The sequence below is a fragment of the Chanodichthys erythropterus genome, chromosome 1 (genome assembly GCF_024489055.1).
Source record: "Chanodichthys erythropterus isolate Z2021 chromosome 1, ASM2448905v1, whole genome shotgun sequence".
Lineage (NCBI taxonomy): Eukaryota > Metazoa > Chordata > Actinopteri > Cypriniformes > Xenocyprididae > Chanodichthys > Chanodichthys erythropterus.
The window spans coordinates 38,061,741-38,080,813 of NC_090221.1; the positions used below are offsets into that span (position 1 = coordinate 38,061,741).

Genomic DNA, 19,073 nt, shown 5'->3' on the forward strand with positions numbered 1-19,073 from the left:
AAATCAGAGGGAAATGATGATTAACACTGATATAGAAGCACCAATTCATGATTTTAAGCCTAAACCTGACATAATCTGTAAACTTGTCCCTCAAATCTGATTGGTTGATTTGAATGTTGTTCCAGGATCAACAAACATGAAAACATGTCCTCTGATATCAGTTAATATCACTAATAAAATCACTAATAAAATATATTATTTTACGGTTTTTCTCCGTGTTTGCGATGCTCTTCATCGGTGCGGTGACAGCTGAGAGCAGACGAGCGTCAGTCGCTGTCGGGCCGCATCAGACGTCTGCAGGAACACCTGATGTCTGCAGAGCGGGAAGCCGTTTCATTGGCTGATGTCTGAACACTAAACAACAACAACACAGCGGCAGCGTTAGCGACAGAGACAGACTGTCAAATTCACTGACCAATTCTGTGTGTGTGTGTGTGTGTTAGTGTGTGTGTGTGTGTGTGTGTGTGTGTGTGTTAGTGTGTGTGCTCTGGGTGAATCGTTTGCTATGAGGTTGCTAGGTGTTTTCATCCTGTCTGGTCTGTAGGGATTTTTGCATCCAGCAGGTGAAGGGCTGCGTCTGTAAAGCGTGACTTTACTCGGTAACGTCTGTCAGATAGTTTCAGATGTTCTTCAGGGTTGAAGATTTTAGTTTTGTTGTTCTTGAAGAGATTTCAGGGGTCTGACTGCATTTATTTGTTCATGTTCGTCGGTTTTTACTGTTACTGTTAAACATCATGTGATTGATGAACACTTTGTTTTTATACAGTAGCAGCATCTCTCTGTCTGTGTCTGTAGGAAAGGAACTCTTCTGGCCAATAATGCTCTGGCTCTGATCGCTGCGCTCCTATTGGCTCTGGGAGAGACGGCCGGATCCTTTGAGATGCTCATCATTGGTCGGTTTATCATCGGCATGGATTCAGGTCGGTCCTGATTGGCTCTGAAAGAAAGTATCAAATAATCAGCCAATCACAGTGAAACAGCTCATGAGATTTCTGTAATATCTGTTGTATATAAATGCATTAGTGCAGTCAAATCGATTAATCGCATCTAATATAAAAGTTTATTCATATAATATGTGTGTGTGTGTGTGTGTGTGTGTGTGTGTGTGTGTGTGTGTGTGTGTGTGTGTGTGGTCAGGTGTGTCTCTCAGTGTGTTGCCCATGTATCTGGGTGAGATCTCTCCTCGACAGGTCCGGGGCTCCATCGGTCAGTTTCACGCCATCTTCATCTGTCTGGGTGTTTTCATCGGGCAGGTGCTCGGACTGCCTGAGATATTCGGACAGGTGAGTCTACAGTCGTGTGTGTGTGTGTCCAATAAAAGTGACTTTTGCAGGTCTAGAAATCACACTTTTAAAATATACATATATATGCGTCCTCATAAGATCTTGATTTGTAGTATTTTTAACATATTTTTCAAGCTTGTTTTGTCTGATTTGAATCATCTGAAGTCTTCGGCTGGTTTAGAGGGAGTCTGGAGCTCCGTGTCGTGTGCAATCGGACAGCTGTTTCTGTTGGGGTCGTGATCTGAATCCGGCTCTTGTCCGTCCACATGATTGTCCAGCATGTCCAAAAGCATGTCGTGATCTGCGGTGTCAAACGCAGCAGTGACCGTCTGCCACCGTCTGACCTGAAGACGTCTGCGGCCGCCGGCGGTGTGACGCGATCATCAGATGATGCTGGAGTGGATGACTGCGTGCTCTGTCTGTCTGAAGGATTTGTTCTCTTCCACAAGCATTAAACTACTACAAATCAAGATCTTTATAATTTTATTCACATCCTCAACACAACCAGGAATCACGCATTGGAAAACCTGGATTAATGAGGAAGCCTCATTTTAAAAGTGTGAATTGTAGCCCTGCAAAAGTCAAGGAAAATACACCTTGTGATCGATTATATATAATGAATACATTTATCATGTATTTCTCCTCTCATTTGGTGGATTGAAGGTATTTTTAATCTTATACATTAAAACAGAACTTCATCAATGGCCACTTTGTTAGGTACACCTTTATAACAAGCTGGTCTTTATTTCAGAAGATGCTGATCTACTGGGATTTTCATACACAGACATCTCTAGGGTTTACAGCGAAATAGAGAAAATATAATGATAGTTTAAAAATTCTCAAATGCATTACAGTAATCTTTTTTTCCTTAGAACATGTCGCTCTTAAAACTTCTGGAGTTATCGGTCAAATCGGTTGACCTTCATCCTCCGGTCATATCACCTGTGTGTGACTGAACCTCAGACACGTCTCTCTGAACGTCTCCTCTGCTCTGATGTACTTTTGCAGGAAAGCAGATGGAACTTCCTGTTTGCTTTCTTGGCATTTCCTGCCCTGCTGCAGCTGTGTGTTCTGCCGTTTCTGCCCGAGAGTCCGAGATTTCTACTAATGGAACGCCGGGATGAGGTGGGAGCAGAAAAAGGTGAAAATGAGCTCATTAAGCAAATTTATTCTTTTATAACTCATCATCAAGGTCAGTATGAGGAGGTTTTGGACTGCTTTGCTTCTGCTTTGTTAGTTATTGTGGTTTTCTGTGTCCATGATGTGAACAAGTGTGTTCAGACTGACAGAATGAGGCTGAGCACATCATCATATCACAACATCACCATCACATTATCATCACATCACGCTATCACAACAGCACATCATATCATCACATCACCATCACATCACATTATCACATCACACAATCATTACATCATCACATCATCATCACTTCATCATCACTTAATCATCACATCATCATCACATCACACGATCATTACATCATCACATCATCATTACTTCATCATCACTTCATCATCACATCATCATCACATCACAAAATCACATCATCATCATTATCACACTATAACATCATCACATCATTGCACATCATCATCACATCACACTATCACATCATCATTATATCACACTATCACATCACACGATCATTTGATCGGCACATCACATCATCGTCACATCACATCATCATCACATCACACGATCACTTCATCACATCACAAAATCACATCACAAAATCACATCGTCACATCACATCATCGTCACATCACACGATCACTTCATCACATCACACTATCACATCATCATTATATCACACTATAACATCATCACATCACTGCACATCATCATCACATCACACTATAACATCATCACATCACACAATCACTTCATCACATCACACAATCACTTCATCATCACATCACACAATCACTTCATCTTCACATCACACTATCACATCATCATCACATCACACAATCATTTCATCACATCACAAAATCACATCATCATCACATCACACGATCACTTCATCATCACATCACACTATCACATCATCATTATATCACACTATAACATCATTATATCACACTATAACATCATCACATCATTGCACATCATCACATCACACGATCACTTCATCATTATATCACACTATCACATCATCACATCACATTATAACATCATCACATCATCATTATATCACACTATCACATCATCACATCACATGATCATTTCATCATCAAATCATCATCACATCACACGATCACTTCATCACATCACAAAATCACATCATCGTCACGTCACATCACACGATCACTTCATCATCACACTATCACATCATCATATCATTGCACATAATCACATCATCACATCACACGATCACTTCATCATCACATCACACTATCACATCATCATTATATCACACTATAACATCATTATATCACACTATAACATCATCAAATCATTGCACATCATCATCACATCACACGATCACTTCATTATATCACACTATCACAACATCACATCACACTATCATCATCACATCACACGATCACTTCATCACATCACCACAAAATCACATCATCGTCACATCACATCATCATCACATCACACGATCACTTCATCATCACACTATCACATCATCATATCATTGCACATCATCACATCACACGATCACTTCATCATCACATCACACTATCACGTCATCATTATATCACACTATAACATCATCACATCATTGCACATCATCATCACATCACACTATAACATCACATCACACAATCACTTCATCACATCACACTATCACATCATCATCACATCACACAATCACTTCATCATCACATCATCATTATATCACACTATCACATCATCACATCACACGATCACTTCATCACATCACCACAAAATCACATCATCGTCACATCACATCATCATCACATCACACGATCACTTCATCATCACACTATCACATCATCATATCATTGCACATCATCACATCACACGATCACTTCATCATCACATCACACTATCACATCATCATTATATCACACTATAACATCATCACATCATTGCACATCATCATCACATCACACTATAACATCACATCACACAATCACTTCATCACATCACACTATCACATCATCATCACATCACATAATCACATCATCACATCACACGATCACTTCATCATCACATCACACTATCACATCATCATTATATCACACTATAACATCATCAAATCATTGCACATCATCATCACATCACACGATCACTTCATTATATCACACTATCACAACATCACATCACACTATCATCATCATTATATCACACTATCACATCATCACATCACACGATCACTTCATCACATCACCACAAAATCACATCATCGTCACATCACATCATCATCACATCACACGATCACTTCATCATCACATCACACTATCACGTCATCATTATATCACACTATAACATCATCACATCATTGCACATCATCATCACATCACACTATAACATCACATCACACAATCACTTCATCACATCACACTATCACATCATCATCACATCACACAATCACTTCATCATCACATCATCACATCATCATTATATCACACTATCACATCATCACATCACACGATCACTTCAACACATCACCACAAAATCACATCATCGTCACATCACATCATCATCACATCACACGATCACTTCATTATATCACACTATCACAACATCACATCACACTATAACATCATCACATCACATCATCATTATATCACACTATCACATCATCACATCACACGATCACTTCATCACATCACCACAAAATCACATCATCGTCACATCACATCATCATCACATCACACGATCACTTCATCATCACACTATCACATCATCATATCATTGCACATCATCACATCACACGATCACTTCATCATCACATCACACTATCACGTCATCATTATATCACACTATAACATCATCACATCATTGCACATCATCATCACATCACACTATAACATCACATCACACAATCACTTCATCACATCACACTATCACATCATCATCACATCACACAATCACTTCATCATCACATCATCACATCATCATTATATCACACTATCACATCATCACATCACACGATCACTTCAACACATCACCACAAAATCACATCATCGTCACATCACATCATCATCACATCACACGATCACTTCATTATATCACACTATCACAACATCACATCACACTATAACATCATCACATCACATCATCATTATATCACACTATCACATCATCACATCACACGATCACTTCATCACATCACCACAAAATCACATCATCGTCACATCACATCATCATCACATCACACGATCACTTCATCATCACACTATCACATCATCATATCATTGCACATCATCACATCACACGATCACTTCATCATCACATCACACTATCACATCATCATTATATCACACTATAACATCATCACATCATCATCACATCACACTATAACATCACATCACACAATCACTTCATCACATCACACTATCACATCATCATCACATCACACAATCACTTCATCACATCATCATTATATCACACTATCACATCACACGATCATTTCATCGTCACATCATCATCACATCACACAATCACTTCATCGTCACATCATCATCACATCACACAATCACTTCATCACATCATCATCACATCACACAATCACTTCATCACATCATCATCACATCACACAATCACTTCATCACATCATCATCACATCACACAATCACTTCATCACATCATCATCACATCACATGATCACTTCATCATTATATCACACTATCACATCATCACATCACACTATAACATCATCACATCACAAAATCACATCACACGATCACTTCATCATCACATCACACAATCACTTCATCATCACATCATCACATTACACAATCACTTCCTCATCACATCATCACATCACACAATCACTTCATCATCACATCACACAATCACTTCCTCATCACATCATCATCACATCACACAATCACTTCATCACATCATCATCACATCACACAATCACTTCATCACATCATCACATCACACAATCACTTCATCACATCATCATCACATCACACAATCACTTCATCACATCATCATCACATCACATGATCACTTCATCATTATATCACACTATCACATCATCACATCACACTATAACATCATCACATCACAAAATCACATCACACGATCACTCCATCATCACATCACACAATCACTTCATCATCACATCATCACATTACACAATCACTTCCTCATCACATCATCATCACATCACACAATCACTTCATCATCACATCATCACATCACACAATCACTTCCTCATCACATCATCATCACATCACACAATCACTTCATCACATCATCACATCATCATTATATCACACTATCACTTCATCACATCGCATTATCACATTCACTTCAATCACTTCATCATCACATTACACAATCACTTCCTCATCACATCATCATCACATCACACAATCACTTCATCATCACATCATCACATCACACAATCACTTCCTCATCACATCATCATCACATCACGCAATCACTTCATCACATCATCATCACATCACACAATCACTTCATCACATCATCACATCATCATTATATCACACTATCACTTCATCACATCGCATTATCACATTCACTTCAATCACTTCATCATCACATCATCACATCAGACAATCACTTCCTCATCACATCATCACATCACACAATCACTTCATCATCACATCATCACATCACACAATCACTTCCTCATCACATCATCATCACATCACACAATCACTTCATCATCACATCATCACATCACAAAATCACTTCCTCATCACATCATCATCACATCACACAATCACTTCATCATCACATCATCACATCACACAATCACTTCCTCATCACATCATCATCACATCACACAATCACTTCATCACTATATCACACTATCACAACATCACATCACACTATAACATCATCACATCATCATTATATCACATCATCACACGATAATTTCATCACATCACAAAATCGTCACATCACATCATCACATCACACGATCACTTCATCATCACGCTATCACATCATCATATCATTGCATATCATCACATCATCATCACATCACACGATCACTTCATTATATCACACTATCACAACATCACATCACACTATAACATCATCACATCACATCATCATTATATCACACTATCACATCATCACATCACACGATCACTTCATCACATCACCACAAAATCACATCATCGTCACATCACATCATCATCACATCACACGATCACTTCATCATCACACTATCACATCATCATATCATTGCACATCATCACATCACACGATCACTTCATCATCACATCACACTATCACATCATCATTATATCACACTATAACATCATCACATCATTGCACATCATCATCACATCACACTATAACATCACATCACACAATCACTTCATCACATCACACTATCACATCATCATCACATCACACAATCACTTCATCATCACATCATCACATCATCATTATATCACACTATCCCATCATCACATCACACGATCACTTCAACACATCACCACAAAATCACATCATCGTCACATCACATCATCATCACATCACACGATCACTTGATCATCACACTATCACATCATCATATCATTGCACATCATCACATCACACGATCACTTCATCATCACATCACACTATCACGTCATCATTATATCACACTATAACATCACATCACACAATCACTTCATCACATCACACTATCACATCATCATCACATCACACAATCACTTCATCATCACATCACACTATCACATCATCATCACATCACACTATAACATCACATCACACAATCACTTCATCACATCACACGATCACTTCATCATCACATCACACGATCACTTCATCATCACATCACACTATCACATCATCATTATATCACACTATAACATCATCACATCATTGCACATCATCACATCACACTATAACATCACATCACACAATCACTTCATCACATCACACTATCACATCATCATCACATCACACAATCACTTCATCACATCATCATCACATCACACAATCACTTCATCGTCACATCATCATCACATCACACAATCACTTCATCACATCATCATCACATCACACAATCACTTCATCACATCATCATCACATCACACAATCACTTCATCACATCATCATCACATCACACAATCACTTCATCACATCATCATCACATCACATGATCACTTCATCATTATATCACACTATCACATCATCACATCACACTATAACATCATCACATCACAAAATCACATCACACGATCACTTCATCATCACATCACACGATCACTTCATCATCACATCACACTATCACATCATCATTATATCACACTATAACATCATCACATCATTGCACATCATCATCACATCACACTATAACATCACATCACACAATCACTTCATCACATCACACTATCACATCATCATCACATCACACAATCACTTCATCACATCATCATTATATCACACTATCACATCACACGATCATTTCATCGTCACATCATCATCACATCATCATCACATCACACAATCACTTCATCGTCACATCATCATCACATCACACAATCACTTCATCACATCATCATCACATCACACAATCACTTCATCACATCATCATCACATCACATGATCACTTCATCATTATATCACACTATCACATCATCACATCACACTATAACATCATCACATCACAAAATCACATCACACGATCACTTCATCATCACATCACACAATCACTTCATCATCACATCATCACATTACACAATCACTTCCTCATCACATCATCATCACATCACACAATCACTTCATCATCACATCATCACATCACACAATCACTTCCTCATCACATCATCATCACATCACACAATCACTTCATCACATCATCATCACATCACACAATCACTTCATCACATCATCACATCACACAATCACTTCATCACATCATCATCACATCACACAATCACTTCCTCATCACATCATCATCACATCACACAATCACTTCATCATCACATCATCACATCACACAATCACTTCCTCATCACATCATCATCACATCACACAATCACTTCATCACATCATCACATCATCATTATATCACACTATCACTTCATCACATCGCATTATCACATTCACTTCAATCACTTCATCATCACATTACACAATCACTTCCTCATCACATCATCATCACATCACACAATCACTTCATCATCACATCATCACATCACACAATCACTTCCTCATCACATCATCATCACATCACGCAATCACTTCATCACATCATCATCACATCACACAATCACTTCATCACATCATCACATCATCATTATATCACACTATCACTTCATCACATCGCATTATCACATTCACTTCAATCACTTCATCATCACATCATCACATCAGACAATCACTTCCTCATCACATCATCACATCACACAATCACTTCATCATCACATCATCACATCACACAATCACTTCCTCATCACATCATCATCACATCACACAATCACTTCATCATCACATCATCACATCACAAAATCACTTCCTCATCACATCATCATCACATCACACAATCACTTCATCATCACATCATCACATCACACAATCACTTCCTCATCACATCATCATCACATCACACAATCACTTCATCACTATATCACACTATCACAACATCACATCACACTATAACATCATCACATCATCATTATATCACATCATCACACGATAATTTCATCACATCACAAAATCGTCACATCACATCATCACATCACACGATCACTTCATCATCACGCTATCACATCATCATATCATTGCATATCATCACATCATCATCACATCACACGATCACTTCATTATATCACACTATCACAACATCACATCACACTATAACATCATCACATCACATCATCATTATATCACACTATCACATCATCACATCACACGATCACTTCATCACATCACCACAAAATCACATCATCGTCACATCACATCATCATCACATCACACGATCACTTCATCATCACACTATCACATCATCATATCATTGCACATCATCACATCACACGATCACTTCATCATCACATCACACTATCACATCATCATTATATCACACTATAACATCATCACATCATTGCACATCATCATCACATCACACTATAACATCACATCACACAATCACTTCATCACATCACACTATCACATCATCATCACATCACACAATCACTTCATCATCACATCATCACATCATCATTATATCACACTATCACATCATCACATCACACGATCACTTCAACACATCACCACAAAATCACATCATCGTCACATCACATCATCATCACATCACACGATCACTTCATCATCACACTATCACATCATCATATCATTGCACATCATCACATCACACGATCACTTCATCATCACATCACACTATCACGTCATCATTATATCACACTATAACATCACATCACACAATCACTTCATCACATCACACTATCACATCATCATCACATCACACTATAACATCACATCACACAATCACTTCATCACATCACACTATCACATCATCATTATATCACACTATCACATCATCACATCACGATAATTTCATCACATCACATCACAAAATCGTCACATCACATCATCACATCACACGATCACTTCATCATCACACTATCACATCATCATATCATTGCACATCATCACATCATCATCATCACATCATCATCACATCACACGATCACTTCATCACATCACCACAAAATCACATCATCGTCACATCATCATCACATCACACGATCACTTCATCACACTATCACATCATCATATCATTGCACATCATCACATCACACGATCACTTCATCATCACATCACACTATCACATCATCATTATATCACACTATAACATCATCACATCATTGCACATCATCACATCACACTATAACATCACATCACACAATCACTTCATCACATCACACTATCACATCATCATCACATCACACAATCACTTCATCACATCATCATCACATCACACAATCACTTCATCGTCACATCATCATCACATCACACAATCACTTCATCACATCATCATCACATCACACAATCACTTCATCACATCATCATCACATCACACAATCACTTCATCACATCATCATCACATCACACAATCACTTCATCACATCATCATCACATCACATGATCACTTCATCATTATATCACACTATCACATCATCACATCACACTATAACATCATCACATCACAAAATCACATCACACGATCACTTCATCATCACATCACACGATCACTTCATCATCACATCACACTATCACATCATTATATCACACTATAACATCATCACATCATTGCACATCATCATCACATCACACTATAACATCACATCACACAATCACTTCATCACATCACACTATCACATCATCATCACATCACACAATCACTTCATCACATCATCATTATATCACACTATCACATCACACGATCATTTCATCGTCACATCATCATCACATCATCATCACATCACACAATCACTTCATCGTCACATCATCATCACATCACACAATCACTTCATCACATCATCATCACATCACACAATCACTTCATCACATCATCATCACATCACACAATCACTTCATCACATCATCACATCACACAATCACTTCATCACATCATCATCACATCACACAATCACTTCATCACATCATCATCACATCACATGATCACTTCATCATTATATCACACTATCACATCATCACATCACACTATAACATCATCACATCACAAAATCACATCACACGATCACTTCATCATCACATCACACAATCACTTCATCATCACATCATCACATTACACAATCACTTCCTCATCACATCATCATCACATCACACAATCACTTCATCATCACATCATCACATCACACAATCACTCCCTCATCACATCATCATCACAACACAATCACTTCATCACATCATCATCACATCACACAATCACTTCATCACATCATCACATCACACAATCACTTCATCACATCATCATGACATCACATGATCACTTCATCATTATATCACACTATCACATCATCACATAACACTATAACATCATCACATCACAAAATCACATCACACGATCACTTCATCATCACATCACACAATCACTTCATCATCACATCATCACATTACACAATCACTTCCTCATCACATCATCATCACATCACACAATCACTTCATCATCACATCATCACATCACACAATCACTTCCTCATCACATCATCATCACATCACACAATCACTTCATCATCACATCATCACCACATCACACAATCACTTCATCACATCATCACATCATCATTATATCACACTATCACTTCATCATCACATCATCACATCACACAATCACTTCCTCATCACATCATCACATCACACAATCACGTCTTCATCACATCATCACATCATCACATCACACAATCACTTCCTCATCACATCATCATCACATCACACAATCACTTCATCATCACATCATCACATCACACAATCACTTCCTCATCACATCATCATCACATCACACAATCACTTCATCATCACATCATCACACATCACACAATCACTTCCTCATCACATCATCATCACATCACGCAATCACTTCATCACATCATCATCACATCACACAATCACTTCATCACATCATCACATCATCATTATATCACACTATCACTTCATCACATCGCATTATCACATTCACTTCAATCACTTCATCATCACATCATCACATCACACAATCACTTCCTCATCACATCATCACATCACACAATCACTTCATCATCACATCATCACATCACACAATCACTTCCTCATCACATCATCATCACATCACACAATCACTTCATCATCACATCATCACATCACACAATCACTTCCTCATCACATCATCATCACATCACACAATCACTTCATCATCACATCATCACATCACACAATCACTTCCTCATCACATCATCATCACATCACACAATCACTTCATCATCACATCATCACATCACACAATCACTTCCTCATCACATCATCATCACATCACACAATCACTTCATCACTATATCACACTATCACAACATCACATCACACTATAACATCATCACATCACATCATCATTATATCACATCATCACACGATAATTTCATCACATCACAAAATCGTCACATCACATCACACGATCACTTCATCATCACGCTATCACATCATCATATCATTGCATATCATCACATCATCATCACATCACACGATCACTTCATTATATCACACTATCACAACATCACATCACACTATAACATCATCACATCACATCATCATTATATCACACTATCACATCATCACATCACACGATCACTTCATCATCACACTATCACATCATCATATCATTGCACATCATCACATCACACGATCACTTCATCATCACATCACACTATCACATCATCATTATATCACACTATAACATCATCACATCATTGCACATCATCATCACATCACACTATAACATCACATCACACAATCACTTCATCACATCACACTATCACATCATCATCACATCACACAATCACTTCATCATCACATCATCACATCATCATTATATCACACTATCACATCATCACATCACACGATCACTTCAACACATCACCACAAAATCACATCATCGTCACATCACATCATCATCACATCACACGATCACTTCATCATCACACTATCACATCATCATATCATTGCACATCATCACATCACACGATCACTTCATCATCACATCACACTATCACGTCATCATTATATCACACTATAACATCATCACATCATTGCACATCATCATCACATCACACTATAACATCACATCACACAATCACTTCATCACATCACACTATCACATCATCATCACATCACACAATCACTTCATCATCACATCATCACATCATCATTATATCACACTATCACATCATCACATCACGATAATTTCATCACATCACATCACAAAATCGTCACATCACATCATCACATCACACGATCACTTCATCATCACACTATCACATCATCATATCATTGCACATCATCACATTATCATCACATCACACGATCACTTCATCACATCACCACAAAATCACATCATCGTCACATCACACAATCACTTCATCATCACATCATCACATCATCATTATATCACACTATCACATCATCACATCACGATAATTTCATCACATCACATCACAAAATCGTCACATCACATCATCACATCACACGATCACTTCATCATCACACTATCACATCATCATATCATTGCACATCATCACATTATCATCACATCACACGATCACTTCATCACATCACCACAAAATCACATCATCGTCACATCACATCATCATCACATCACACGATCACTTCATCATCACACTATCACATCATCATATCATTGCACATCATCACATCACACGATCACTTCATCATCACATCACACTATCACATCATCATTATATCACACTATAACATCATCACATCATTGCACATCATCACATCACACTATAACATCACATCACACAATCACTTCATCACATCACACTATCACATCATCACATCACACAATCACTTCATCACATCATCATTATATCACACTATCACATCACACGATCATTTCATCGTCACATCATCATCACATCATCACATCACACAATCACTTCATCGTCACATCATCATCACATCACACAATCACTTCATCACATCATCATCACATCACACAATCACTTCATCACATCATCATCACATCACACAATCACTTCATCACATCATCATCACATCACACAATCACTTCATCACATCATCATCACATCACATGATCACTTCATCATTATATCACACTATCACATCATCACATCACACTATAACATCATCACATCACAAAATCACATCACACGATCACTTCATCATCACATTACACAATCACTTCCTCATCACATCATCATCACATCACACAATCACTTCATCCTCACATCATCACATCACACAATCACTTCCCCATCACATCATCATCACATCACACAATCACTTCATCATCACATCATCACATCACACAATCACTTCCTCATCACATCATCATCACATCACACAATCACTTCATCACATCATCATCACATCACACAATCACTTCATCACATCATCATTATATCACACTATCACTTCATCACATCGCATTATCACATTCACTTCAATCACTTCATCATCACATCATCACATTACACAATCACTTCCTCACCACATCATCATCACATCACACAATCACTTCATCATCACATCATCACATCACACAATCACTTCCTCATCACATCATCATCACATCACACAATCACTTCATCATCACATCATCACATCACACAATCACTTCCTCATCACATCATCATCACATCACACAATCACTTCATCATCACATCATCACATCACACAATCACTTCCTCATCACATCATCATCACATCACACAATCACTTCATCATCACATCATCACATCACACAATCACTTCCTCATCACATCATCATCACATCACACAATCACTTCATCACATCATCATCACATCACACAATCACTTCATCATCACATCACATGATCACTTCATCATTATATCACACTATCACATCATCACATCACACTATAACATCATCACATCACAAAATCACATCACACGATCACTTCATCATCACATTACACAATCACTTCCTCATCACATCATCATCACATCACACAATCACTTCATCATCACATCATCACATCACACAATCACTTCCTCATCACATCATCATCACATCACACAATCACTTCATCATCACATCATCATATCACACAATCACTTCCTCATCACATCATCATCACATCACACAATCACTTCATCACATCATCACATCATCATTATATCACACTATCACTTCATCACATCGCATTATCACATTCACTTCAATCACTTCATCATCACATCATCACATTACACAATCACTTCCTCACCACATCATCACATCACACAATCACTTCATCATCACATCATCACATCACACAATCACTTCCTCATCACATCATCATCACATCACACAATCACTTCATCATCACATCATCACATCACACAATCACTTCCTCATCACATCATCATCACATCACACAATCACTTCATCATCACATCATCACATCACACAATCACTTCCTCATCACATCATCATCACATCACACAATCACTTCATCACATCATCATCACATCACACAATCACTTCATCATCACATCATCACATCATCATTATATCACACTATCACTTCATCACATCGCATTATCACATTCACTTCAATCACTTCATCATCACATCACATCATCGTCACATCACGCTATCACAACAGCACATCATCATATCATCACAACATCACCATTACAAGACAAAAACATCATCACATCACACTATCATATCACATCACATTATCACACCACACTGTCATATCATCGTCAGATCACATCATCACCACAAAATCACATCATTCCCACCACAACACAACATCATCATATCACACAATCACTTCATCATCGTCACATCACGCTATCACATCATCATATCATTGCATATCATCACATCATCATCACATCACACGATCACTTCATTATATCACACTATCACAACATCACATCACACTATAACATCATCACATCACATCATCATTATATCACACTATCACTTCATCACATCGCATTATCACATTCACTTCAATCACTTCATCATCACATCACATCATCGTCACATCATGCTATCACAACAGCACATCATCATATCATCACAACATCACCATTACATGACAAAAACATCATCACATCACACTATCATATCACATCAAATTATCACACCACACTGTCATATCATCGTCACATCACATCATCACCACCACATCACAACATCATCATATCACACAACCACTTCATCATCACATCACATCATTGTCACATCACACCATCACGTCTTCATTACATCATCACATGAAATCATCACATCACACCATCACACTATTACAACAGCACATCATCATCTCAACATCACATCAAACTATCACAACATCACATTGCACCATTATGACATCACATCATCATCATCATTATTTCAGCATCACATGATTGCCACATCATCACAACACAAATCAAAAGCTCAACTTCTCAGAGGATGTGTGTGTGTGTGTGTAACAGATGAGTTCATGTCTGAACGATTGTCTTTGTTTTAAAACCTTCAGTTCAGATTTCCCTCATGAATCCATCTGTCTGTGTGTGTCGCAGCGTTCCAGGCGTTTCTGGGCCGTGCAGACGTGAGCCGCGAGCTGGACGAGGTTCACGCTGAGAGTCGCGCTCAGAACACGCAGCGGACGGCGTCTGTGCTCGAGTTGATCCGGAAGCGTTCGCTCCGCTGGCAGCTGATCACTGTGATCGTGGTCATGAGCTGCTATCAGCTCTGCGGACTAAACGCCGTCAGTTCAGCACAGGAACATCACTGCAAACACTGCACGGGTCATTCACACACATCACCCTCTTAAACCTCTGCGAAACATGTGGAGTCTGGCTGCTTTACGTTGTTGTGGACACTCATACATTTTTTGATGAATATAGAAATCTTTTGTAACATTATCAATTTATTGTGTCCTTGCTGAATAAAAATATAGATTTCTTAGAAATAAAAATAGTTAAAAACTAGGTGACAGTAAAAACTGCACTTTAATTACTGATGCAGCCGTGAGGATGAAGGCTGTTATTCTCCCTTCCAGAATCAAGATCATATTAACATTAATAGTAAATTTAGTAAGTTTTCTACTACCTGACAGCTGTACAATGACCCACATCACAGCTTTATCACACACACATACAGACGTGTGTTTGAAGCTCATGATGCTCTTGATTCTGTAGATCTGGTATTACACCAATGGGATCTTCGAGGAGGCCGGATTCGAGAAGGCGCTGATTCCCTACATCACGCTCAGCACGGGCGGCATCGAGACGCTGGCCGCCATCATATCGGTGAGTGCGATGAAAACGACGACAGTGAATGAGGACAGATGGTCGAGCAATCATTGAACTGAACTGATCTGAATAATGACTCTATTGTCTTCTGTAGAGCTGCTTTACATCTGAATCTGAATTAGTCTCATATCTGAGTAAGTTTTGAGGTTTGTAATGAGATTAGGGAAAAAGAGGAGCATCTGGTGTTCAGACTCGTGTGTTTTTCCTCTCAGGAAATCAAAGACTGATCTGCCCTGTTAGAGCAGGACACTAAATCAGAGAGCATCATGGGAATTGTGCATAAAGAGCAGCAGCAGCACAATGGAAATGACGAGAAAGAGCTCCGGCAGCCTGTTGACGTGTGATAGTGAGTGACGTCCAGCCGCGCTCGCCGCCGTCCCATGATGCTCTCTGATCAGACGTGTCACATCAAGTGATATATTTTGCTGATCTCGAGTGAATGGATCACTAATCACAATGAACACAATGCTGACTGTGTGTGTGTGTGTGTGTGTGTGTGTGTGTGTGTGATCAGGTTTTGTGTTGACCGTCCACAGGTCTCAACCCCTGATGTCTGACTCAGTTTCAAATTGAAAAACACGACATGTTTAAAACCGTTTATGCATTGAC

The 19,073-nt window shown here is 38.3% G+C and overlaps 1 protein-coding gene across 4 annotated transcripts in view; it reads left to right on the forward strand.

Moving 5' to 3' along the window:
* Positions 1-19,073, forward strand: part of slc2a9l2 (solute carrier family 2 member 9, like 2) — a 40,931-nt gene that overhangs the window by 12,667 nt on the left and 9,191 nt on the right. For all 4 annotated transcript variants that reach the window (XM_067398175.1, XM_067398091.1, XM_067398001.1 and 1 more), the window contains 5 exons: positions 796-920; positions 1,138-1,283; positions 2,292-2,424; positions 17,730-17,917; positions 18,351-18,461. In XM_067398175.1, coding sequence (XP_067254276.1) covers positions 796-920; positions 1,138-1,283; positions 2,292-2,424; positions 17,730-17,917; positions 18,351-18,461 — 703 coding nt within the window. The remainder of the gene's footprint in view (positions 1-795; positions 921-1,137; positions 1,284-2,291; positions 2,425-17,729; positions 17,918-18,350; positions 18,462-19,073) is intronic.